This window comes from Arvicanthis niloticus, chromosome 15, assembly GCF_011762505.2.
Source record: "Arvicanthis niloticus isolate mArvNil1 chromosome 15, mArvNil1.pat.X, whole genome shotgun sequence".
NCBI lineage: Eukaryota > Metazoa > Chordata > Mammalia > Rodentia > Muridae > Arvicanthis > Arvicanthis niloticus.
In genome coordinates this window covers 40,082,033-40,109,777 of record NC_047672.1, presented here as the reverse complement: position 1 = coordinate 40,109,777, position 27,745 = coordinate 40,082,033, and the positions used below count along the sequence as shown (strand labels likewise).

The following is a 27,745-nucleotide window of genomic DNA, read 5'->3' as shown; positions in this document are numbered from 1 at the left end:
CAGATGTGTGAAATGAGAAGGATTGTCTGGATTGTCCATATACTCCCAATATGGCCACAAAGTTCCTTAAGAATAGGAAACAGAATAGTCATGGTCACAGAATACAAGAGCAGAGGACAGTTTAATGTGAAGAAGGGACCACAAGTCAAGGAATACAGGTTGCAATGAAAGATTCTCTCTTAGAGCATTCAGTGGAATCTAGTCTTGGAGATCCAAGGTAGACCACTAATCTCCTGAACTGTATGATGTGAATGTGTTTTATGGTAAGCCATTAAAAGTGTAGGTATTTCTAGCTGTGCATGATGGCATATACTTTTAATCCCAGTACTTGGGAGGCAGAGGCAAGTAGATCTCTGTAAGCTCAAAACCAGACTAGTCTACATATCAAGTTTTAAGACAGTGAGAGCTACTTGATAAGGAGACCTTGTCTTAAAACAAACATTATGGACTCAGTGGGTTTAAAAAGAAAAAGAAGAGCTACTTGATAAGGAGACCTTGTCTTAAGACAAACATTATGGACTCAGTGGGTTTAAAAAGAAAAAGAAGAGCACATGAAGTTGGGAGGGGAGAGTGGTGGGAGAGATAGAGGAGATAATGGAGCAGAGGGAATAGGATAGATCTGATCAGAACATTATATGTATTTATGAAAATTTCAAACAGTAAAATTAGATGCAATTATATTTTTAAAGAAGACAGTACTTCCAAGTCATGAAGGGAGATTGATGAAATTGCTGGGGATTGAGTGTGAATTTGGATAAGCACTGAGAAAGCCAAGAACACAGGAACTCACAGAGAGTGACCAGTGAAAACCAGAGCCTAGGGTAGGGAGAGATGAAGACAACCAAGGACTCTACAGTTTCAGTTAGGAAGATTAAGATTCCTGAGATGCACTTCACAGCATGCCCACTGTAATTTACAACTGTGTATTGTATATTTTAAAACAGTTGAGAGTACGTTTCACCTGTTTTGTTTGTTTGTTGAAAATAGCATTTTTTTATACAATGTATTCTTATTACAGTTTCCCCTCCCTGTTTCTCCCAGTTTCTCCCCACCTCCCCTCCCATCTAGTTCCATACCCTTTCTCTCTCTCATTAGAAAATGGACATCTAAAAAAATAATATTAAAACAAAATAAAATAAGATAAAATGAAACCAAACAAATCAGAATAGGTCAAAACAACCAAATAAGAAAAGGAACTACAGAAATGCACACACACAAAAAGCATATAGATCCAGAGGCATAGAGGTTAGCGCGCACGCACACACACACACACACACACAGAAAAAAACCTATAAAAACACAGAATTTGCTTAAACAGCTTGATTTCTCCATGTTCAATGAATTATATAGGTGTGTGTGTATGTGTGTGCACGCTAACCTCTATGCCTCTGGATCTATATGCTTTTTGTGTGTGTTTTCTTTTTTTTCTTATTTTTTTATTAGATATTTTATTTACACTTCAGATGCCATCCCCTTTCCCCATTCCCCCCCTTAGAAAACCCCTATCCCATGCCCCCTTTTTCTTTTTGCACATATACATTTTTTTTTAAATGTTAATCATAGGCTTTATAAGTTTGGTATTGCTCAATCAGAGGTGTAACCCACTACCCAACCTAGATATATCAACTATCTTTGACTGGTGGAGATACATGAACATCTGCCTCCCTGTCTCCCCCCTCTTTCTCTCTTTCATCACCTAGCTTCTCCTCTCCTTCTTCTCCTCCTCTTCTTACTCCTTCTCTTCCTCTCAGTACTCCTCCCACCTTAGCTCCTCCTACATATCACCCTTCCTGTCAAAATGAAACTTTTCTCTCAAAATACAATTAGAGCATAATTATGCCAATTTGTACCCGTGAGGTACAAGATAGTCCTCATACCCAGTCCAACATTTTGTTGACTAACCAAAACCTCTGTCATCTCTCCTAACTAAAACACTTAGTTCTGAACCTGGCTTTTTCCTTGGCTTTAGGATGAATGTCAGCTGACGACCATCCACTCAAATCTTTTCTCTCAAGGTAAATAGCCAGGATTGGCTATGAGGCTATAAGTTTTCAACCCCGTCAGAAATCCAAAATGACTGAGTTAACTATAATTGTGGGAAGCACAAAGCATAGCTTCTAAAACTTAGCCAATTTATAGAGACCTCTAAACACCTGGACACTCCCTCTACTACATAACGTTGGAGCATCTGTTCTTCCGCCTTCTGGCCCAGGATCATCTGACAGACCTTAGTGCTGCAGAATTATTAAGGGCTGATTACTCTGTCTAGGCAGATATAATCAGTCGACTGTTCTGCAAGTGTGTCCTTTTCTGGACAGTAATTTGTCTGCAGATGGAAAGAGGCAATTCTTGCCTAGTGGGTGTCTCACCACAACTGGAGTAACTCCAAAGATGCTCAATTTCTTCTTAGAATTCAATATAGGAAGCTGTCAGGAGCAGACAGGTCTCTAATCAAAATGAACATTAATACAGAAATGTTTGTCATGTCAATTCTGTGGATTTCTGATGTTTTGAAAACCAACTATCCATGTAAGGTAATCTGGACTGTTGCCTGTTAACTCCTCTCAGCTATTTCTAAATAAAACATAGAAAACACCCTAACAATAAACTCCAAGCCATGAATTGTGTGTGTGTTTTCAATACGGCCTTACCATTAGTTTGTAGAGAGCCATCAATAGCTTGGGCAACAGCCTGGGCTGTTTGTGGGTTCCTATGGGACCCATTTGGCCAAGAAATTGATTAAGTGTAACCCATTCACAGTACTAGAAGCTTCATTTGGTGACAGAGAGATAGGCCTCTGTCTCTGTGTTATTTGGTGATTTCATTTAGATCACCTTCATATATGTATAAATTCTAAGAAGCTTTTATTCTGTTACATTTTATAGTATCCATAAAATGATCCTTAGTTTTAGTTGTCCCTCCCTGTATTCTCTCCTTCATCCCCTCTTCCCTCTTCCTTTCCAGTCCTCCACCCTCATGCATCCATAACTATATATTCTATCTTCCCTTCCTAAGGATATCCATCCCTCATCACTAAGTCCATACTCTCTATGTAGCCTCTGTGGTTATATGAATTGTAGCTTACTTATTAATGACCTAATAGCTAGTTAACATTTACATATAAGTGAGTGCATACTATATTTGTGTCTCCGGGACTGAGTTGTCTCTCTCAGAATTATTGTTTTCTAGTTCCATTCATTATCTGTGAATTTTATGATTTTATTTTTTTTAAACGGAGTAATACTTGTGTAAATGTAGCACATTATCTTTATCCGTTCATCTGTTGAAGGACATCTAGGTTGTTTGCAGTTTCTGGATATGACAAATAGAGCAATTATGAACATAGGAGAGAAAGTATATCTGTAGTAGGATAAAGTGTTTTTTGGGCACATGCCCAAGAGTGCCGTGGCTGGGTCTTAAGGCAGATTGATTCCCATCTTTGAGAGAAATTGTCACATTCATTCCCATAGTGGCCGTACAAGTTTTTCACCCATAATGTATGAGTGTTCTCCTTCCTCCACAGCCTCACCAGCATGAGATGTCATTCATTTTATTGATCTTGACCATTCTGATGGGCTTAACATGGAATCTCAAGATAGTTTTGATTTGCATTTCCCTGATGACTAAGAATATTGAACATTTCTTTAAGTGCTTCTTAGTCATCTGAGTTTCCTGTTTTGAGAATTTTCTGTTTATATCTGTACCCCATTTTTAATTAGGTTATTTGTCTTCTTGATATTCAGGTTCATCATATATTTTAGTTATTAGGTCTCTATCGTATGTGTAGTTGGTTGAAAATAAATCTTTTCCCAGTCTGTAGTCTGTTGCATTTTCTAAATGGTAAGTGTCCTTCACCATAGAGAAGCTTTTCAGTTTCACGAGGTCTCATTTATTAATTGTTGTTCTTAGTACCTGTGCTATCAGTATTCAGTTAAGAAAGTCATCTCCTGTGCCAATGAGTTCAAAGCTAGTTCCCACTTTTTCTTCTGTCAAAAATCAGCATATCTGGTGTCATCGTGAGGTCTTTGATCCATTTGGAGTTGAGTTTTGTGCAGGGTGATAACAACCAAAGACATGTTAATCAATAGAATAGAATTGGAGCTCCAGAAATAAGTCCACACATCTATGGACATCTAGTATTTTATACAAAACTGAAAAGCACACATGGGTGTGGTAGGTGGGAATGAACTGCATCTTCAGCTGTCCTCATCATACAAAAAAAAGATGGGTGTTTGAGGTTATGCCTTTGTCAGTGAGTATCATTCATCCCACGCTGTGAAGGTGATCATAGCAACACTTTATATCTGAAAATTTATAATTAAAAACATTCAGTTTATAATAAAATCTGAAAGGAAAACTAGTCTAATGAAAGATGTAAGGTAGGAAAAGAGAACTTCATAACACATGGATTAACATGAATAATTATAAATATAACAATATAAAGGCTCAACAAGTATAGTAGTGCATGCCTTTGATCCTAACACTTGGAAAGCAGAGATAGGTGGATCTCTGTGAGTTGTGAACCAACCTAGACTATATATCAAGATCTAGGCCAGCCAGGGCTATACCACGTTGTCTCCACAACAATAATATAAGGACCAGTGTTAATCTAACTATAATCTTGAAAGAGCCATTCTAATGATACAAAAGACTTTTTAAAGTATTGTGTTCAACAACTGGATAAAAGTTGTAGAATATGTCTAAGATATTTACAATGTAAAAAGTAGTAAGTAGGCCAAGAGAGGTGACTCAGTGGAGACACAAAGCACTTGCTATACAAGTGTCACAACAGGATTTCAGCCCTTAAGCACCCGTGTAAATCCTGGGCTGATGCAATGGCTTGCCTACAGTCCCAGGCAAGGAAAAGACAGGATCCCTACAGCAAGCTGAATAAGTAGAATCAGAGATTTCAAGGTTCAAGTAAGAGACCCTACTTATATAAGATGTACATATGGTAGATATATAAAAGTGGCCAAGGAAGACATCTGACATCAACCTCTGACCTACATACATATACACCCATATCCACATGCATACTAATAAATAATCATAATAATAATAAACAAAGAAAATTCTAAAAGAATCAATTGAAAAAACAAGTGACTACTGGGGAAAGAATTGGCAATTGAGAAACTGGGAGCTTCTCTTTTTGAGTCTTACATGACACATTGGACTGTCTACACCATGTATATGGCTTTTTGTAAGCCCTGGTGTTATTAGAATTGGTACAGGAAGATCACTGTATTCAAGTTGTTTTGCAATGTGCCACTGACTCCAGTCTACCACAGGTCTTTGGTCAGATAGCAATGTTTAAACATGAGAAAAATGGGCACAGAAAAAACTCCTCGGCTTGCTGAAGTTACTACGAACAGCTACGCCTGAAAGATAAGGAGTCCCAAGTGAGCCCAGCCTCCCAACCCTCTTCTGTTTCCTCCAGCTGTGAAATATATTTATGATTCAAAATGCTTTTATTTGATCATTTTTGAATTCTGAGGAAGACACACCTTAAAGAAAGCAAAGGCCAAAATTAACCTTCTATCACAGTTTTATTCAAGGCAGTATTACCGGCTGCCTTGAATAACCCTGAAAGCTGTGTCAGAGTTCTTTATATGTAGCCGCCACACACATGTAGTATGTGCTTTGGAGCCTGCAAAATACATAACCTACCAACAAGTAACTGTGACTAGTAAATGAGTCAGAATGTGGCTTTTAGTATTTTGATGTCAATCTACATACTTCAGTGATATTTCTCAAATGTAACAGACTTATTACAAGACAACTTTTCAAAAAACTTAACCTTAAGTTGCATGTATGTGAGTCTGCATGGGTGCACGCATGTGTGTGAATATGTGTAGGGGTGAAAGGACAACTTTGTGAAGTTCGGTTCTTTTTTTTTTTTTTTTTTTTTGAGTCAATTTTCTCCTCCTACCTTTCCATGGATTCCAGAGATTGAACTCAGGACCTCAGACGTGCATAGCGAACACCTTTACCCACTAAGCCCTCTCACGGACCCTGTTTAATCTTTTTAAATGTAATCTTATCCAGCTTTCCAGCGTCCCATAAATTAGCTATTCCATATGTTTCTGGGCCACTTGCCTAAAGTGACAGGGTATGAGGAATGAAGAGTTCATCTTAATATTAAGAAAGAAAATTGAAAAAAAAAAAAGATAACATGTTCTACAGTTAAAAATCACAGAGCCTAATATCATATAGGTATACCATGAGTTTAATGAAATCTTTTTCTCTGTGTTAACTTGATAATAGCCTAATGTTTTAATGTTTATTGGTGATTGACAGGCCTTCTATTAACCTCCGCACACATAGCAGCTAAACGTCATCATGTAACTTTCCTTTTCTCCGAATACAGTCCAGAGCATGCGCACTGCAGATGTGCTACCTTCAGCTTCGGTGATGCTTCTCTCTCTGACTGCTTATCTATCTTTTGGTTTTTGTTTTTTTTTCCCCTGAGACCGCGTTTCTTTGTGTAGTTCTGGCTGTCCTGGAACTCACTCTGTAGACCAAGCTGGCCTTGAACTCACAGACATCAGTCTGCCGTTGGGCCACCGTCTCCCGGCCTGCCTGGCTATTTTGATGGTCTGCAATACATTTTACCACACTGCAGAACGAATTAGCATCTCTCTGCCACTTTGAGATTTCTGTTCCCACTTTGCTTCCTTCTACGGTGAGAAATCTGACCTGATTTCTCACCTCCTCATGTTGGAAGAAATGAGTTTGGTGAATTTGATCTCATTTCGGGTGAGAGCGTCCAAAGGAAACTATCCCATCCTCCTTCTCCGTAACCCTCTGTATCCTCAAAAAGAGCAAGTGCTCCACTGCCTGGTGCCTCTTTCCAGAATCAGGTTTTGAATTGGTGTTTAGCTAACTATGAAAGAAGTTGTTTGGTCCGAGATTATTATGCTTGTCCTTTAACGTGAGGCTTGGTGTGAATGTTGGCTCAGCTCAGTTTTACCTATCTGCCATGTTCTCTCCAGTTTCAGTGGATGATTTTTGCATGGTCTCACCCCACTAAGCAGCTTTTTTTCTCTCCATAACACTGTTATTTACTCAAACCAGTTCAGTGCCCTGCTTGCATGCTTTCTTCATCAGAACCCCTAGGGCTAGGGGCGTGGAGCATGACACGTTAGATTCCAGCACTGAACCCCACCCTGTGCTGCCAACAATTACTATAAGATTAAGATATGCTGAGGGCCAAATCAGTTCCTGAAAAAGAACTCCTTCCAGTGAAGCCTGTCCTAACTCAGTTAACCTATAAGCTTCACTCCCTACAACAGCCTTAAAAATTTGGCCTGCTGCTGGTTTCACGAGCAAGCCCCGGGGGTTTCGAACAATGTGCTGGTGCTGAAATAGCAACTGAAATCTCTGATTCAGTCGGCTGGATTCTGATTCTGTTCTGGCATCTGGCCCAGTGTATCAAAATTGTGGTTTTGCAGCCCGTTTTGGAGGCTGCTCCACTAAACCATGTGACAACCCCAAACAGTTGGTCTGGCACCAGAAGACTTCATCAGATTGTGAACTTGAGAGGCCTCAAGTTGCCTGTTTTTGTATTGATGCCTCCCTTCCCATAATCATTAACAGAAGGTGGGAGGCTGCAGTTGGAGCATACCTCACACCTACTGAGCACTTGTGTTTTTTGTCTCTGGGCCCTCATAAATCTCCCAGCTCTGTGCATTTGCCCGCTCAAAGCAAAGCTTTCTCTGGGGGAAAACTTCGGTAAGAATTATTAGCGTAGCTCAAAACGCTTACCTGTTAGGTAAGCACATGACATGACCGCAGATTTACCAGAATGACTTCAGAATCTCAGTATACTTGCTGATTTTAACGCTAGAAGAAACAAAAGATGTAACATCTCTGGACAAAGTCAGGTGGAGGTCTCTTCGGAACTTGGGCAGTTCATATGTCACATCCAAATGGAAGGGGTAGATTCAAGTCATAGCTCATTCCCTACTGAAACATGAAGGATCTGTACATCATGCCAATGCTGATAACTCTAAATTCAATGCTTCCTGCATCTACCATTCTTATGAAAGCCTCCTTGTCTGTTAAAAAACCATACCCACTCAACCATTACTGAATGCTCACAGTGTGCTTGGCCCTGTGGTAGACCATGGAAGATGCAAGTATTTCCTCATAGTCTATGACTTAAAGACACGTAGTATAACTGATGGCTGACATCAAGGCACATTGGATCACTGTAAAGGGACAGCAAGTTTAGAGAAAAATGTGCTAGAGATCACCAGTGGTGTCAACATTGGACAGAAAAGAGTATGAAGATGGCTGTCTCTAAATCGCTGTGATCTAGAAACCCGTTGAGTGGGGAAAATGAGAAGAGGAAATTATAATCTCAGTGGCAGTGTGTTCCCAAGAAATTAAATATAAATGTGGAAGCATATTTTTATGAAAAAGAAAAACATTAATTCAGGATGCGTACAGAGAAAAAGGATAGGGGTGAATTTAATCAGATATAAAAGCTATAGATAAAACCCCCAAATGAATGAAGAGCAGATGGCTTCAAACTGACATAGGAAAAGATTTGAAAATAAGAAAGATTCTACTCAAGAAGATGAGAGCACCAAGGTCAGGTTTCTAGGTGATTCGCCTTCTGTAATGACCGGGGCCTGAGTAAGCAGCAAATGTCATTAGTTTTTGGCCAGATTCAAGAAACTCTTGTAGTCACTTGCTTTCCAGCACCACATGAGGGTAGCATGGGAGGTGAAACACCGTGAGGGGTAGCCTGTCACACATGAATGCAGCATCAGCTTTTGGCTGGCATTTGTTGGCTAAGTGACATTTATGGCATCACAATATTAATGCAATTACACAGAACCCCAGTTGGACCAAGAGGAGTATGGTCAAGACTGAATGAACTGTCTCAAAAATTCTGAGTGGTCTACTTTAATAAAATGCTCTAAGAAAAACAATTTGTTAGGTTTCTTCCCTTTGTAGGTGCCCATGATATATTCTGTAATACGCATGTGTTTAATGTGATATATGATTTATGCATAGGTGGGCGGACACACACGTGCAGTGTAGGTGCCCGTGATATGATTCCATAAGTATCTACAAATACAGTAATACTGTATTCATTGGTAAAGTTCAGGGAAAAAAATTAAAGGAATACTTAAAGAATATACAGTCTCTATGTATATTGCAGTTTTATGTCTTCTCCTTACCTGGACTCTAGGTATAAATGACCTGTCTTGTTTTTATAGATTGCTGATTCCTCACCCGCAATCCTAAAACCATTGCATGCTGCTTACATATACTGCAAGAAAGGAGCCACATTTGGGGCTGATTTCAAGATGAACTTTATAAAACCTTAATTCTAGGGTTGGAGAGATGGCTCAGTAGATAAGAGTCCTGGCTGTTCACAAACCATGGGAAACTGAGTTCGGATCCCAGTACCCATGTAAAAGCTAGGCATGACTGTATGAGCTTGTAACCCCAGCACTGTGAGAGGTAGGGACAGGATGATGTATGAAGCTGGCTGGCTGCCAATCCAGCTCTAAGTTCAGTGAGAAAGCCCAAAGTCTTCCTCTGGTTTCCTCATTCATGTACCTGGCGGCATGAATATACCATATACCGCATTTAAACACATACATTGACATACATACAAAAAATCATATTGTATATTAAGCAAGATGGTAGGGGGTGTCCATTTCTATTAACCGAATGTGAGGCTTTTTCAACCTTGAACTACAGGACAAGTCAATAAATACCTACCTTTGTACTTGTGGAAATTTAAAGAGAAAGATCCCATCCGTTTCCAGACCCTGCTCTTTCTTCCAAGGTGACCACTGGTGTCTCCCCTTACCCTGGGTCTGTCATTCCTACGAGTTTTTCTGGCCACCAAAGGACAGCTGGATGACCAGAACACAATTCTCCACCCCCTCCCTGGAGCCAGTGGCCACAAGCCTGTGCTCTGTTCCACACTTGTAGAATCCAGGTGAATTTTAAAATAGAATGAATAGAAACCCAGTTATGTGAAAAGTCACCTCTGGTCTTCTGTTCTGTTGTGGGAGTTAAGACCAGCTGGGTTGCTGTTGGTATCAGTTTCCGGTGCATAAGTCTCTGTGATCTGCAGCAGAAATTCTTACAACAGGGCCCTTAGAAGTCTCGTTCTCTGATGGGCTGCCAGAGGCAGAGTCCAAGGCATATCTATGCAAGCAGACTTTTTACTGAGTTCCCAGGGACTGGGAGAAAACTACCAGAAGGAACAGGCTCCACTGGCTTCTACATTTAATAATCTACAACTGTCTCAAGTTGGAGGTGGGTTTTATTGGCAACTGGATATTCTTCTGGTTTTGTTACTAATCTGGACAGAGATGACCACACAGATGAGAGGGAGAGCACTGGAGGCGGGGAAGGTGGAAGAAGCAGAGGGAAGAGGTTCCCTGAGCAAAAGCCCTTCAAATCTTTGTCTTCTCTCTTAAACTTCCTTCTCAGAGGGACAGCTCAAAACACCCCCTCTTTGCTTAGGAAATGGATTCAGGCCATGTTCTTCTTATGGAATCAAGACATTACAGATAGTTCAGTCACCTATGCACATTTGAAGTCATATTAATAGATTGATCAAATTGGGGACAGCAAGCACAGGGTATGAGGTAGCATTAATCTTGGTTCTCACGTCACCGGGCATGGTGGCTCATTCGTGTTTTGCATTCCAGCACTCAGGAGACAGAGGCAGGCAAATCTCTCAATTCAAGGCCAGTCTGGTCCACAAAGTGAGTTCTAGGACAGCTGTGGCTACACGGAGAAACCCTGCCTTAAAAAACAAAACACAAAATACAAACAAATATATTAGTTTTCGCTTCTGGAACGAGCAATGGGGTGGATCTTAAAATATTTCGGGGTGCTGACAAAGCACTTGCCTAGCATTTATAAGAACCCCGGTTTGAACCCCAGGAAGCCCCTCTTCAGCCAATGCCCACTTACAGAGGTGGCACCTGCATCCGTGGGAGTCATAGCAGACTGGGCATCATTGTCTCCCCCTCTGAATTACAGAATTAAAAATATTAAATAACATTCTGCCAAAGAAACAAAGTATTTGAAATCTGTAGGTATAGGTACGGCTGGATTTTAACCTAACTTTTCTGTTATTCCTCTAAACATTTATTAGCAAGAGTAGAGATGAGCCCACTTATTTTAGCAGAACTAAATTAGAACGTAAATGAGTTCTTGATTTCATCCTCCAGGATAAAGTCCCTATAACATATTTAATTCTGACAACAAAAATTTCATTGGATCTGATTATAATGTGGTGAATTACAATCTGACCATTAAAAAAATACTTCTTAATCTAAATAATTCATCCTCCAGGATAAAGTCCCTATAACATATTTAATTCTGACAACAAAAATTTCATTGGATCTGATTATAATGTGGTGAATTACAATCTGACCATTAAAAAAATACTTCTTAATCTAAATAATGCATTTCATTGACATTCAGAAGGAAGCATGCTGTGATGATGTAAGATGCTCATGCACACCATGTCTTAGGGAGACTCGCCTGTCAAGCCGGCAGCTTTCCTTCTCTTGGTAGGCGAGCTCCAGCAACAGATTCACATCTGACAGATACATAGCTTCTGATCGTTTACCAAATGAGATAACTCAGACTCAGAGTTCAGGTGTGTGGCACAGATTGTGGCCTCTGTCAACTGGCCAGCCCAGGATAGTGTTCTTTTCCACTGTTCTTTCCAGGGCCCCCACTCATGCCAATTCAGCAAAGACACAGAAATGGAAGCCTGTCCCAGCAAACTGCCACCTGCCTCAGAGACACCGGCTTCTCAGAGAGATCTTTGAGAGATTTTCCAGTCACAGGTTTTGTTTATTCCTGACAACAGACAGTAGCCACGTGTGCTTTGTGTTAAGAACCCAGGGACACAATTAAAAAAATAAATTAGGCCCTAATACTTAACAATCTGAGATTTTTGTCAGAAGAAAAGTAAATGGTCGCTTTGAATGAGAATATACAGCAGCATGTGTAGTAGAGGGGGTGGGCTGTCTTAAAAAAAAAAAAAAAAAAAAAAAACTTGGCCATTGGCTCTTTGTCAGTTGCAGAGAGTTCTCCAGCAAACTTCCTTATCGCCCCAAATTTATTGCCTTATATACCAAATCAGTATAAATTATGTATGGAGAGTAGAATTTTGTAATTGTTGAAAGAGGAAGAAAGAAAGGAAGGAAGGAAGGAAAGAAGGAAGGAAGGGAGAGAGAGAGAGAGAGAGAGAGAGAGAGAGAGAGAGAGAGAGAGAGAGAGACAGAGAGACAGAGAGAGAGACAGAGAGGTCTCTGAACTGGCTCAGTTATAGAAGTCACTTGCTGCCAAACCTCACGACTTGAGTTTAATCCCCACATGGTGGTGGAAAGAGAGAACTAACTGATCCCTGTTGATTACTATCCTCCGACAGTCAAAGGTCTATATGCAGGCGTGACTGGGGGACAGTAATAAAAATGAGAAGAAGAACGAGACAGAATAAAAGAGAATCTGTGGGTATGTAGCATGCTCTACCTTGTGAAAGTTCATAACGCCTGGCATTTACCTGTCTTCTCACTGAACGTCAAGGGAACCCCTCCAGCTGAGTGGACTAATGAACGTGTCTACTTTATTATAAAAGTACACACAGGATCGCACCCCTCCCCAAAGCCCTAGACCACATGAAAGAGACTCTATAGACTTGTGTCTTGAACCTGAAAATGTTGAGCTGGCAGGCTGACTCCCAGAAAGCATACTCTGGTGTCTCTCCCTAGGCTTTAACAGAATGACTGCACAGCACTGGATCCCTAGGGGGAAAATGGAGGCAGCATTCAGCAGACTCGATCCTCTGGCCCCTACTCTGGATTATCTCTCTGTATGTTCACAGCACACTGTACTTCCCACACTCACTGTATCATATTGTAATTGTTGGCTTACTTGTCTGTTTTGTCAAGTAAATTATGAGCTCTGCAACTATGCGATTCAGTGTCAGTTTCACATTTTAACCCCAAACAGCCTAATATATATTTCTGAATAAAAAAAAAAAATCAAACACAGTTGGCTTTTAAAAATCAGCTTAAGGGATTGATGTTCTCCACACCCTCCTCCCAAACCCAAGATTGCACCCTCTCCAGTTTCCCTTACAAGGAAGAAATGTCTCTATTTTCAGCTTTTAGGCCACTTAGGCATCTGTTCGGGATGTTCCTCATGACATTAATCCACTCCGCGAGTTGTGCTTCCAAAGAAGATCTGCTGCTCTGGGACCAATGGCAGTGAGACAGCTATGGATGTACCGTGGTCCCTTCCTGGAGAAGGCTTAGAGGATAAAGTGGGCTTGGATAAGGGCTCCCACTTTCAGAGAGGCCACTAGCTATTAGCCAAAATATTTCTGGATCAGTAACCACACCCTATCATCAACTTGACTTTCTAAAAATTACAGTGTGGTTTTAGGACCTCGTACATAGCATTGCATGCAACGTTTGCTGGATAAAGGCGTGAATGGAACAGGATGGGAGTTTGGGTGAGCTTTGATTGGCCTTAAGTGATGCTGAGGATTAGAAGCGAGCAAATGCTATCAAAGCCTTTCAGGGATGAGGCTAAAAAGTGGGGGGTGGGGGGGCACCGGCTGAGATGATACCACCTGGAGAGTTTACTAACATTCCAGACGTCCTCCTGGGAGCAGGTGATAGAAACCCTGTGCCTGTAAGTAGAGGAGGCAGGCTCTTTGATACCACAACAAAGCATATTCCGGGCACCTTCAAAGGGTTCTTGGAGACAAAACGCTGACTACTAGTTCTCAGAACACTTCCTGCTTCTAAAGCACATTTGGTGAAAGCGTCCGTTGCCGATTCCATTTACCTATAATCTCCATTACGGACGATCAGAATTTATCTGGCCTTAGATTTGTCTGCCCGGCTGCGTTTTTTTATTTGTGGAAAGGGGTTTTATTGCTACAAACTTCCATAGGTCTGGGCATGGAGTTGGTGTGGGTGCAGTATTTCTGTTTTTGTCATTGTTGCCTTTGTTTCCAGTCGTAGCTCTGTGTAAGGTATCCCTGAGAGGGTCAGTGTGGGTCAGAAGAGGATAGGGATACTCCGCACCTATTTGGATGCTCTGGTCAGCTCTCACCGGTGCATTTGTCTGCCTACCGCCCCCCACCCCCCAACTCCCCACCCCCTAGACTAGCCTGTGCTCTCAAAAGCTACAGAAATAAGACAAATGAGAAAAGCCATCACGGAAACTCAATATAATACGGGGAAATTTGATGCAACGCTGAAAAATAAATGTGTATACAAATGACAGGAAAAGAGTCCTCACCTATCCTCTCTGATGCCAAGGGTGCAAATTATGGTATCAATTCTGACCTTATAAAGATAATTCAAGAGAGAGAAACACAAGAAAGAAAAGCAGAGTGAAACACACACACACACACACACACACACACACACACACACACACACACACACACACACACACACATGCCTTTACCCTTTTTACTCAGAGGGTAAATCTAGATGTGGCTAGATTTTCACTCAAGGATGCTAATAAGAGCCCATCACTTCCTTGCTCTTCATCTTGACTCAATCTCGCAGTGACCTTCTCTAAGGACATTGTGACAGGAGGAAAGGTCGTGACACTCCCAGGTCTAGTTAGACAGTCTCGGAGGCTCAGCCCAGGAGCGCCCCCCGCAGAGCCCACTGTTAGCCAATGAGACACTGAAGTTTCCAGATGGTGAGGTACAGGATTGCTGCTGGGCCAATCAGACTCCAGGCGCGGTCGGGGGAGGAGATGCGAGGAGAAGCCTGGGGCGATGGAGACAAGGAGACATCAGCAGAAGTTTCTCACCTTGGAATGTGAGGGACGCTCCCGCATCTGCAGCTCGTACTTACCTTTGCGCCAGAGAATCTCAGGCTACTTTCTCCACCTCATCTTGCCTGGGGGACTGCTGATAGTCTCTGTCCTTGCTGCCCTTTTTAATGTTACCTTCCAGGAGAAAAATAGCAAGGAACAACTGGGTGCTAGAAAACTGACCCCAGGCCCTGCGGGCCTCTGGAGAGAGGAGACAGGAGAGGAGTGGCTGAGGCTGGGGGCCTCCATGCGCCGGCCATGGACAGAGCGGCGCTCCTGGCCCTGCCCAGCTTGTGTGCGCTGTGGGCAGCTGTGCTGTCGCTGCTCCCCTGCGGAACCCAGGGCAACTGGATGTGAGTATGGGCTCTGTGGAGGCATATAGGGTAGGTGGTCAAAGGGATGGCCTGTACCAGGGGACTCTCAACTTGAGGCTAGGGGAGAAAGAGTGGGGACCCTAGGAACGGAGGCCTTATACTTTGGGGGTAGGGGAGGGCAAGGGAGCCGCTTACCTCAGGGGCGCCGCCTCTTACAGGTGGTTGGGCATCGCCTCCTTCGGGGTACCGGAGAAGCTGGGCTGCGCCGGCTTGCCGCTGAACAGCCGCCAGAAGGAGCTGTGCAAGAGGAAACCCTACCTGCTGCCTAGCATCCGCGAGGGTGCCAGGCTGGGCATTCAGGAGTGCAGAAGCCAGTTCCGACATGAGAGGTGGAACTGTATGGTCGCCACTGCCACTTCCACCCAGCTCGCCACAGCTCCCCTCTTTGGCTATGAACTGAGTAGCGGTGAGTCACCGGGACCCTTGGGGATGGGGACATACAAGACGACAGCTTTTCTGCCTATGCCTTCGATAGAGTGAATAGAACCTGCACCATCCGGTGCTGGAGAGGTCTTCATATAGAACGTTTGATGCTAGGAAACTGGGACCACAAGGGCCAGACCCCAGTGTGCAGGTGTTGCCCAGGGAGGGACGCCCCAGATCTACAGAAGGAATCTTAGAAGGGCTGCAGTTCTCCTTCCTTCCCGTGGCCCCTGCCAAAGTTGCAGAAAAACTATGCGTTCCCATCCCGTCGACCCCTAGGACCCCATGGCGCCCCGCTCCGTGGGTGACCAGCTGGACAAACATGAGGTCTACAGCCGGGAATGCTGCTGCCGCATCTGCTTTGATTTAAGCAGCTCGGTGGCGCCCAGAGCTGCGGACAAGTGGCTAATTGAAGCACAGCCGCACGTTTTATTGACTCCTGGGAACACCAGGTTTAGTGCACAATGGTGATTTTTTTTTTTTTTTAAAGGGACTGTCACCTGAGCGCGACTTCTTCTGCGTCCCTCAGTTTTCTGTTTCTCCCATCTCTCCTCGACCAGGCGCGCTTTCTGCGGTACGGGAAAGCGCAGTAGAGAGGGAAAAATGTTCTTCCAAGAGGCTTGGTGACTTAGCAAGGATAATGCTACTAAGATGCTTCCTGTGATATTAGCAAAGTCAGAGAGTTTTAACCCCGAGGCTTTGAAAGATGCGCTGTGGTTTTAAAAGTTCGTTTCCGTTCGTACTGCACTTTGACCCTTCCCCACTCAGTTTCTGCACGCGCCTCCACAAAGCGGTATGTCCCAGCTCTTGAGTTTTGCCTGGCAAGTGATGCTGAAGATCCCTGGCCTGGAATGGGGAGGGGGGGGGAATGGGGGAGGCTAAGAACCTGGAGGAGAAAGAAAGAAAAGTAAGAAAGAGAGAAAGGATGTGTCCTAAACAGTTGCCTAAAGGTTTATTAGACAACGGGCGTGAAGCTGTTTCTACTCCAATCTAAACATCTGGAAAGAAAAAAAAAGTTGCCTGCTGAGACCTTCCTCGTCTGTTTTATGAATGTCTTAATGGAACTTTGATTTCAAAGATTTTAACTCCAACTCAACTGCTGGAGTACAAAGCGCAACTGTTTCAAAATAGGATACTTTTCCACGACAATGCATTTTTGCAAGTTTTCAATTATCTTGCTTTCATTAGTTATATGACTATAAAGCCAGCTGTACTGTGTAAAATGTTAACAACTCAATACCAGTGATGATTATTCCGCATATTCTCCCACTTTAAAACCTTATTTTTGGTGTGAAAGAAAACGAATATGTATCTATCAGCTGTCTTGATTTTTTTTTTTTTTTTGCTAATTTTAGTTTGTGTAGTATCTATTTAAAGAAAAATAGTACCAAAATTTTCCTTTTGTATTGTGTGACTGCAGCACACTTAAAAAAAAATAGATAAAGAATGTTTCCTTTTTAATTGCCATTTACAATGTCCATGCAAAGGATTTAAATTCAACGTGTACCAATAAGCTACTTCTAGCTATGAAACACTAAGGTAGGTACTAGTAAGGGTGACAATTTAAAAAAAAAAAAGCATGAATGGTAATATATGAGAAGAGTGGGTGACAATATGGCATGTGTCATCCCGATTTGGAATCCAGAACAACAGTAGTGCTGCTTTTTTTAAAAGTCTAGAATAGTAGATTTCCTTTCCAAATATTCACACATTTTAGCATTCATTGTGAATGCCTGGAAACTGATTGCCTCCTAAGGACAACAAGTAAGAGGCTTAGGTCAGGACTGAATGTCAACAGAAAGTGTGGGCTCTGTAATTTATCAATGTTTTCTTCCTAGGCACCAAGGAGACAGCATTCATTTATGCCATCATGGCTGCAGGCCTGGTGCACTCTGTAACCAGGTCTTGCAGTGCAGGAAACATGACCGAGTGCTCCTGTGACACCACCTTGCAGAATGGTGGCTCAGCAAGTGAAGGCTGGCATTGGGGAGGATGCTCTGATGATGTCCAGTACGGCATGTGGTTCAGCAGAAAGTTTCTAGATCTCCCCATGAGAAACACCACAGGAAAAGAAAGCAAAGTCCTGCTAGCCATGAATCTACACAACAATGAAGCAGGACGGCAGGTATGTATTAGGAAATCGAATAAGAATTTAGTGTCATTGGGTAAATAATACTGGGGTTAATGCTTCTGGGTGAATCCATGCCAATGATTTAAAAGTCAAACATTGACAGTGTAAGAAAAATATAGCTATGTATCCCTTCATGAGTGTGTATTGACTATGTTGGTTTAGTTTAGACAAATACCACTGACATGAGTTGAATTCTGCAGCAGAGTGTATTGGTGTCGGTGCACTTTGTATAGCGAAACATTATTAAATAAAAGATACACAAGTTCTTGTTGTTTTATTGGTTATCTAATAACCTGCTTTCTGGCATTTCCAGAATGGGATTTATAGTATCTCTCATTTATTGGGCCAAATTATGTATTATCCCCTTGTTTGAATTTTTTATCATTTTAAATCTACTATTTAGTAGACAACGATCCTTAAATGTTATTATGTTGTCAGGTTTATATTATTTTTCTTCAGTAGGTGTTCTTAGGGGATCTACAACCACTATTGGTTTTTGTAAAGCAAAAGTTTTTTATGGAAAATTGTTAATTGTATAAAATAGGTTCAATTAAAACTCATAAAGAATATAAATATAAAGTTATAGGTATATTAAAGGTAAAGAAAGACATCTTAAAAACATAGCAATAGTAAAGATAGGTTGAGAGGAGTTGAACTTAAGAACCTAGTACCTAGTGAACTCCTTTATAAATTCTGGTTTAAAAAAATAGTTTTCGTAAAAAGAAATATGTGTGTAGCTTACTTAGCTTTTATATATTTACAATACTGACTTTATTTACAATAAAGTTTGGATTCTACAACACTGTTCAAGTTTGGCAACCAAAACTTTCCTAAAGGACTGTAGCATTTTTAATGAATATATATTTTCTGTGTCGTAATAAACTTTTCAAGACAGACATATTGGCATATATTGTATATTATTGAATTTCCAATTACCTGTCAAGGTCCCCATGTAGTTACTATCGTCTGCCACATCCTCCTGAAGTAAATTCAGACAAGTTGCAGCATCTCTTAGGAATAGTTAAAGTATATGTTGCATTTGTTTTGTCCATTTTTGGCAAGTAAGTAATGGGGCTCATTCACAATGCTTGGAAGCTCCAGCCAGTTGTTTTTATTCAACTGCCTTCGTTGAAAAATACTAAAAGCTAGTAAAATATTACCACAACTCCTGAAGTTTACATTTGCGTTTCCATCTCATTTGAATATGCAATTCAAAAAGGCAAACCAGGAAACAGGAAGACTCAGTGAATAGGCTATGAGAGTCTCCCACAGTTTTTAGGATCTTCAGAAAATGCACTTTCTGCTGCTAACAGTTACTCTTGTTCAGCAGGGCAGCCCTTAAGGTTTTTCCTTGTGAAAGTAAGAATGAGATGCTGATTGACTTTAAATAAAGAAATATTTGTTATTTCTAACGTGTTAATATGAAAGAAGGTAATTGCAATTAACCTATGTCCCTTTAAGCCCCAGTATTATGCTCAAGGAAATCACCAGGGCACATCAAATCGCTATCTTTAAAGGTTGAGAAAACAGTTACATAAGTACTTATTATTAGTTGTTGTTTAAACAGTTTGATAGTGATTTAAACATTTCACCAAAAACAAACAAACAAAAAAACTCAGAAGCAGTTGTGTCTGAGTTTATGAAAGATCCTAAAACATTTGTATTAAATCAAATGAATTTCATTAATAACATTCAGTTTTGTTTCATCTCATATGTTGGCAATTGCAAATTAAGCAGCAATGTTTGAATCTGTCACTGTTAATATTGGTCTTAAACTGTTGTTTATGTTTTAATTTTGTTCAGCATCAATTTTAATGCATTGTACTATTGATGAGAAAAAAACCTCAATTTCTCTATGTCACATAGATTTTTGCTATTTTTCTGTATTGACAAATAACAATTCAGCACATTCAGAGAGACATGTTTTGTGCAAATTTCAGTTTCCTTTACTGAATTTTTTTCCCCTCACATTGTTCTAGATGGAATCCTAAAGCACTATAAAACATTTACCTGGTTATTTTGAGGGTAATACATCGGTGTTTTTATTGGTCTTCTTTTTCTGGAGGTATTATAATTCAAAATATTTTTGCATTTTTCTTTCCACTGGTAGCATTAAAAAAAAAAAAAAAAGAAGTCTAGATAAACAAAAGACCAGGTTTCTCTAACATAGACGAGAAACTGACTCAGTTTTTAATATTGACCATTATGATTTTGATCTGTCAGGCATATTTGTCTGAGTAAAGTTTAAGGTCTGCATTCAATTGAGTTGGTTTTTTTTTTTTTTTTTTTTTTTTTTTTTTTTTTTTTTTCTAGTCTCAAAATCCCAAACTCAAAATGTAGGAAAGTGTTCAGAGAAATGTGGGTACTGGCGCTTAGTTGCACTTTGAGCAGGATAGATGATTTTCTAACCGCTGACCTTAAATACTCTGATTCCCAATTGGTTTCTGACACCATTCCTAAAGTTATGACTCCAAGAATAATGTTGCTGGGCGGTGATTGGCTGCGAGAATGATGTGATGTCTTCCAGGGGCAGAACTTCTGGGAATAATGTGACTTGGAATATTTATGGGTATTTCTTTTGGTGTGCTGAAAATATTTCCATTCTTACCATGTCTACCTCATAAACTTTTAAGTTTTCCTACCCCGTAATTTGTTTTATTATGAGTTACTCAACGAAGTGGGAAGGGCAGATCCCAAATTCTCATTGACCTGTTTCGAGAATATTTATAAGTAGCTGAACAACACAGCGGTGCCTTGCTTTTCAGCAGGTTCAGATGTGTTTGGGGATAGAAGGGGGTGATGTGGGTCAGAGGAACAGGGGTACTGCACACGCATCCACCCAAGCCTAACTCTCGGAGTTCTTAAATCAAACAGGTCCTCTGATGGCTGACACAATGAATTGTTAGTTACAGAATGTTGCACACCAGTTTCTAGCCATTCCTAGTAAAATCTGGACCAAGCAGTGTGTAGAAAACAATGTCCAATCACAGCATTACCTTTGACTTAAAATTGGGAGGCCATGAGTCCTTAAACCATCTCTTACGTGGTGTCTGTTCTTTGCACTGAGTTCCAGCAATACATCTTTCTCATTTCACTGCATTAGAAACTTACCAACCCAAAAGCTTCCGAGAGGAACCCCTGCAAGATTAAATGCTACCTTCCTAACTGCTCTCTCATTGTTTACACTAAGGCCACTAAAATAGGCACATCTGTTTGCAATAGGTAACAAAACCTTCCTTTGTTAACATTGTTACAAACCTTAACAACTCAACTAGAGGAGAGAAAGGAATTTTCCCATAACCACACACAATCCATTTGGTTGCTAGTCTCTTTTTCAGTTACCAGAAAATATCAGGCAAACACTGCAGCTCCCGTTAGCTGTTTAGCATTCATTAAGAACCGAAGCAGAAAAGTCACAGGGCACACGATTTGGAGAGTTTCGGCAAGATCTTTAAATATACTTATATTTTCCACTTTCATTCCTCTGCTTTTCTAAGATTATCTTGCTGAGTTATAAAGACCTTATATCATATATCACCAATTTATGTAAGACAAGTGTCTTAACCACATTGTTTATTTTTCTATAAAATTGGAATCACAACTAAGTACTTGTTCATTAACTACGTATTAAACGAAAAGAATTTCTTGCTATAAAACCAGATCAAGTACGTGATTTATGAAAATCTGTTCCAAGAAACACTAATGTCGGCAAAGTTAAACCGCGCGTCTGTTGCCTGAAATTTCTCTTTTCATAAAATTCTCCAAGCAGTAACTATCTGCTCAACTTCAATTCTGAGTTCTATCTCTAGAGTATTTTGGGGACTTCAAATTGTATGTGAAATTTATGGAATTCTCCTCCTTGAAGTTCATTTATATATGTAAATTCTTGGAGAGAAAAAAATATGTGTCACATCTGTGACAAGAATACTATTTCTGGGCTGGGGAGATGGCTCAGCTATTAAAGGCTAGACTCACAACCAAAAATATAAGAATACTATTTTTTTCTACTTACATTAGGACTGATTTTGATCAAAAGACATAGAACTAAAAGTTTAAAAACATAATAGTAGAAAATTAGGAACTTATGGATTTAAAGAGTTGTTTTCTAGAGTAGGAAAATCCCTCAAAATCCTGATATAAGCGTAGTAGGTGACAAAATCGAATTTGCAAGTCTCTTTTCTTATTCTTGCAAACTATGAAACAGTTTGGTTGGACTCACACTGTCTGGGACAGAGTTATGACTGAGCTGGAGGAGATCCCATCAGTTTCTGGTCTTTGGGAAGCATTGCCTCCCGCCCCCCAGCAGCAGCAGTGACTTTGCTTCATGGAGGTGCCTTAGGTTACCTCTTCTCAGTCAGGTTTGCCACTGTGGATGTTTTAAAACAGTTTTGTGTGAGTGAATGGTTCAAAAGTCGTTGACGTGCCATCCACTCTGTCTTTGGTGCTTTGCAAACTAACAACGCCCATGTCTAAAGTAGTGGATAAAAGGAAGTTGGGCTCTCAGTCATGATCTGAAGGGAAGGCAGCTTTAAATCACCAAGCGATGACTATCAGGAATGCTGATCTGGTTTAAATGTACATGTACTCTCAGGTCTGGGTTTCTCGGACAATTTATTTTATTACCTACACTGACTGAGCTCTTCCCCCCGCCCCCCATATCCATTACCACTTAAAATACGAACAAAGGTCACTGATTGCATTAATTTTTTAAACATCTGTATACAGATCTCTTAAAGAAGCAAGTATTTTGTGAATATCAAATGTGGTAAATCAGAGTATCTGTGTTCCATACTTTATGCAATAATTTGTTCTTTTGTCGCTATAGGGTGCTTCTGCTCTGTGTATTAAGAAATAGATGCATTTATTAGTTTTGAAGCTTTAGGAATAAAAATGATTATATCATACGTTCTAGAAAGGACACGGTTTGAATACTATTCTATTGATTGTTTTAAATGCTACCGAGAAGTATTAAACACTGTACAAATCAATATCATATGTTCTCGTTTAAGTCTGCAGTACAATATTACTTGTTTGAAATATTCTTTGTGGTTAGACTGTTAGAATGTTAGAAAAAATGCCCTTCTGTGGACATCTCAAAAGTAATAGAGCCTTGATCATTTTGTAGTTTTGATAAGAGCTGTAAGTAGAATTCAAACTGCCTTTGTGAAATTATATACTTAATTTTTAAGTCGTGGAATTTGGGTGGATTCATTTTTCATTTTGCCCAGCATGCTGACAGAATGTGAACTCTACAACTAGTCCTGACGATTTATTAATCTGCTCTGCCATCCTCTGGGGACTTCAGGAAACAATGTTGCTATGTAAGAGGTTAGAGTCCTAAAACTTTACAAACCTCTTGATTCTTAGTTTAGGCTCATTGGGAAGAAAAAAAATCATCTTAACTCTTACACTAACTTCATCAAAGACGGGAGCATTTAGACCTCAACACACCTCAAACAATGGGCTATTACAAATGTTTGTGACTTCATTTAGTGCCCCGGGCTGTATAAGAGCTCCACACTTAGAAATAAATTTAAAACCATATTAACATGGGCCTCTTTTCCTTTGCCTCAGACAAGGTCCCACTCTGCAACCTAAACTAGCCTGGGGTTCACTATGTTTCCCAGGCTAGCCTCAAGTTCTCAGCCTTTCTGCCTCATCCTCCCAAAAATTGTAATTTCAGGCAATTCTTCTCTTCTTATTCTCCATGTTAAAATAATGCTGTCTATCCATAAAGGATAGGAACTATGTTTTCAATTAATTCCCCAGAAAAGCAGAAGAAATTTGTCACTCTAGTTTTTTCCCCTTTAACTTAGGCAAGGCTGCTTGTGTGGTCCATGGCCAGGACTTAGCGTGTTCTCACTCCCCCTTTACCCTGTCATGTAACTGACTTTAGAGTGACCAAACCTAGAAAGACTCAATAGATTTAACAGGTAGCACAACGAAGTGCCAAATATGTCATGTTCGAAGCTCACCCCAACCAATCAGATTTCAAGGATTTGAGAAACTGGTTACTTGGAATGTTCTCTTGATGTTTCTGTGTCCAGTGTGAAAGCTGAAGGCAACTGCCCTGTTAGTGCTTTGCGTGACAGTCTCCCAAAGCTCTGGTTTAAAATGTAGCTTCTCATTCTGTACATCTGGCTCAGGGCCAGGATTGTCTACATTCCTTACAAGGGATGCTGGAGTTGGCGACCCATGAACCGTAGTCTGAATAGCAAGACTTTAAATGGTATCGGAAACATGCAGGCAGGCACATATAATCATCCATTCTCACCCGCCCCCTCCCCAATGAGTGAGATTTCAGACCATCTTTGGTGAGTGGCAAAACTAGGTGACCTGACACTAATATTTTTACAGTTTTTATATAGCTATTTATTTATTTAGTATAGGTGGTTAATGCATATGCCGTGGTGCACATAACATGTCAGGAAGACACCTTGCAGGAATTGGTTCTCTCCTTCTACCATGTGGTTTCCCAGTAATCCAACTCAGACCTTCAGGCCAGACCTTCCACTTCCATACTCCCACCTACCCTCCCCCTGCCCCCTCCCCCCCACTGTTTTAGATGTCTTGTGGGAAGGTTTTCTGTGTAGAGTCAAAACATTTAGACAGAAATAAATGACAAAATATTTGAACTCTAAACAACCTTCAAAATGGTTTATGTTCAAACCATCATTTTTATGGAGGAAAGCGTAAGAAACTTGAGTGGCTAGTTTAACTGTTTCTGCTATTGAATGAAACACTGCAACCCACCAATGACATTTGAACACAATCGTTGTTGGTTTTAGGCTGTCGCCAAGTTAATGTCTGTGGACTGCCGCTGTCACGGAGTTTCCGGCTCCTGTGCTGTGAAAACCTGCTGGAAAACTATGTCTTCTTTTGAAAAGATTGGGCATTTTTTAAAGGATAAATATGAAAACAGCATCCAGATCTCAGACAAAACCAAGAGGAAAATGCGCAGGAGAGAAAAAGATCAGAGGCAGACACCCATTCTCAAGGATGACCTGCTGTATGTCCATAAGTCTCCCAACTACTGCGTGGAGAACAAGAAACTGGGTATTCCTGGGACACAGGGCAGAGAGTGCAACCGGACATCAGGAGGCGCGGACGGCTGTAACCTCCTCTGCTGTGGCCGAGGCTACAATACTCACGTAGTCAGGCACGTGGAGAGGTGTGAGTGTAAGTTTATCTGGTGCTGCTACGTCCGCTGCAGGAGGTGTGAAAGCATGACCGATGTCCACACTTGTAAGTAACCTCTCCATCCAGCCTGGCATGAGACGCCTCAGCAGCAACCAAAGGTGTTGCCATCTGGAGGACGCCCCCTACTGTGCACGGCTGGGGAAGTCGCTGCCTATAAGAGTGTTCCCAGATCCCTGGGCCAGTCTGCGATTTCTTCTTTCTGGCAGACTTCACATCACAAGTTGATCATGAGGACTGCTTGGGATTGTAAAGTTGAAAAGGTTGGCTGGCAGTCGTTGCCGTTGGATAGTTTGGGGAATATACATTGACATATAAGGAACAGCAATTTGTTTCCGAAGCAATACAGACAAAGAAGAAAAGAAGAGAAAAGAGAAAGGAAAGGAAAGGAAAGGAAAGGAAAGGAAAGGAAAGGAAAAGGAAAAGGAAAAGGAAAAGGAAAAGGAAAAGGAAAAGGAAAAGGAAAAGGAAAAGGAAGACTAGGAAAAAAAAAAAAAAAGCCCTTATTGCAGAGAACTGATCCAGGCTCAGGATAAGATCTTAGACTGTGGACTTAGAGAAATCAGTCATGGTGGGCACACATTGATCATTTTTAAAGGCATCTCTTATAGGAGCTAGGAGCAGTACACATGAATTGCATTTTTCCTTAGCATTTTAATAGAATTAATGATATTGTTTGTGTGTAGACAAAAGATGCTGAAAATTAACCAAGGGGCAGGTTCTTACTTTACCCTTCCATAAACTTCAAAAGCAGGGCTGTTGAAAAGAGTCCCCATTCAGAGATGCAGTATCCATTTTTAAAGTCTTTTTTTAAAAGATGTTAAGTAATAAATAAAGTAATCAAAATGTAAAAAGTAAAACATGATGTGGATTTTTAAATGTCTTTAACCAAGAAGATTTGTCTGGGGAGTGGAAGAGATATAACGTTTATATGACTTTTAAACTTTGGATTTATCTTTTTTTATTGTAGACCAGTTTCTACTCTTAAACACTCAGTCGTGATATACTGGGAGAATCCTTAAAAGGAGTTGAAGAGAATGGAAGTAAATAGAGAAAGTACCCTTAATTATGTAAATTATGCAGTATTTTGTATAGTGTTTTACTTCAAATGTTTTATATTTTGTAAAAACAGTAACTTATGTAACATATTAAGACGTAAAGACATTTATCGTTAAAGTCTGAAAGTACTCGAATAATAAGACTACATCAAGAAATGAGAATAACTTTTGATTTTTTTTCCATACTACTAATTCCTTCTTTAAATCTTGGGAAAGGGGTAATTGAGGCAGTTACCTGGATGTGTGTTTCTTGCCAAAACAACCGTTTTTTTTTTTTTTTTTTTTTTAAAGTGAAAAAATTTTTGAGACAGGGTTTTTCTGCATAGCCATGGCTGTCTTGAAGATGACAGTTTTCTGTGCTATGGATTAAAGTGTGTTACAAAATACTGAAGATCATGTTATCTCAGTAGCCAGAATAATCGAATTCTCTTTTCAACCTTAGCTCTGTTTTCTTATACTAAATTTCACAGTAAAGGTCTTAGCTGGGAAAAAGACTCTAAGCCAGAATAATGTCAAATTTGATACCCTGAATATTTATTATATTTTATACAATGTTGTCATTTGAATGCTGAGTGCTGTTTTTCATTCTTTTCTTTTCATTTTATGTTTTCTTTTCTTTCCATTATTGGGGGGTGGGGGTGGATCTAAGGTCCGAACCCACGGTCTTGTGCCTTGCTAGGCAAGTGCTCTACCACTGAGCTAAACCCCTAACCCGTTTCTTACTTTAATCCACACATATATGTTCATATTTGACAAAAATACCCAGCAAAGTGTCACAGGGCTGTTTTTAGATTGTATTTTACTTTAAATGCTTATGCTTTTACTCTTCATTAAATATTTTAGAATTATATGGAAAATGGTTTTTCTACGTTCTGAATGGACACAAAAGGATATCCTTTTTCTTATTAATAAGATCAATATTTATCAAATATTTTGACCTATTTTCTATTAATCTTTTAAACCAACGTTAAGCAATCATTTGAAAAGCAAACCTCTGGCAGATTTCTCAATCCTGATGTTATAAATCACAACTCGAATGTTTACTCGTGACCCTTAAAGTCTAACCGTTACTATTTGCTAAGAGCGAATTGTGGACATGGCAAATGGACAAATACAAAGCTAATTTGAAAGACTTGCTTTCCATTTCTTGTTATTCTCTGTCCGGACTGATGTGGGGGCGGGGCACTCTCATGCTCTTTTTACAAAGTAACTACTTTATCCACGTTGAACATACTCATCCTTTTACTTTAAAAGAGGAAAACCGTAGTGAACATTAACTACTAATTAGAAAACATCCATTACAGTATCAACTGACTGAGAACCAGTCAGCCTCTGGCTCCGTAATAGCTGTTAGTTAACGCTTCAGCCGTTGCATCAAAAATCCAAAGCCTATTTGGTTGTGCTTTCTAGGATGCCACGGAAGAATTTCTCACTTCCAAGCTGTATCTGGGGTCTTTCCCTTCTTATCTTTGGCATCACCCCTGCAGTCATCCTTGAGTTTTTCAGCATCTATTTTTATGTTGCAAATAGCATATAGCATAAACACACACCAGACTGACATAAACATCAAGAAAAACATGTTGACTCAGAAATTTTTAACTGGATCGGAGGAAGCATTATCAGTAAGTGGCCGGCCGCCATAGTCCTTTGGCTCGGCTCTCACCATGACTTTCATCTGGTTTCTGGCATTGTCTTGAAAGCCAGGCTCTGTAGCTTGTGTG

At 40.4% G+C, this 27,745-nt stretch overlaps 1 protein-coding gene and 1 long non-coding RNA gene across 2 annotated transcripts in view; one reads left to right on the top strand and one right to left on the bottom strand.

The window, feature by feature from the left end:
* The window catches only part of LOC143434563 (uncharacterized), a 40,803-nt gene extending 30,461 nt beyond the window's left edge, over positions 1-10,342 (bottom strand). Inside the window, exon 1 of the long non-coding RNA XR_013104167.1 lies at positions 10,014-10,342. This is a non-coding gene — a long non-coding RNA (uncharacterized LOC143434563). The remainder of the gene's footprint in view (positions 1-10,013) is intronic.
* A 4,459-nt stretch (positions 10,343-14,801) lies between these two features.
* Wnt16 (Wnt family member 16) lies at positions 14,802-27,156 on the top strand. The gene is made up of 4 exons (XM_034519193.2): positions 14,802-15,194; positions 15,374-15,621; positions 17,477-17,763; positions 24,558-27,156. Exons 1-4 carry the CDS (start codon positions 15,100-15,102, stop codon positions 25,020-25,022), a joined length of 1,095 nt encoding a protein of 364 aa, XP_034375084.1. The 5' UTR covers positions 14,802-15,099; the 3' UTR covers positions 25,023-27,156.
* The last annotated feature ends 589 nt before the right edge of the window (positions 27,157-27,745 follow it).

What these genes read in the sequence shown, in the direction of transcription:
- Wnt16 (XM_034519193.2), top strand. Translation starts at nt 15,100, where the DNA reads ATGGACAGAGCGGCGCTCCTGGCCCTGCCCAGCTTGTGTGCGCTGTGG. An exon ending in TGGCTATGAACTGAGTAGCG is followed by an intron (nt 15,622 to 17,476) that starts GTGAGTCACCGG and finishes TTTTCTTCCTAG; the next exon opens with GCACCAAGGAGACAGCATTC. An exon ending in ACAATGAAGCAGGACGGCAG is followed by an intron (nt 17,764 to 24,557) that starts GTATGTATTAGG and finishes TGTTGGTTTTAG; the next exon opens with GCTGTCGCCAAGTTAATGTC.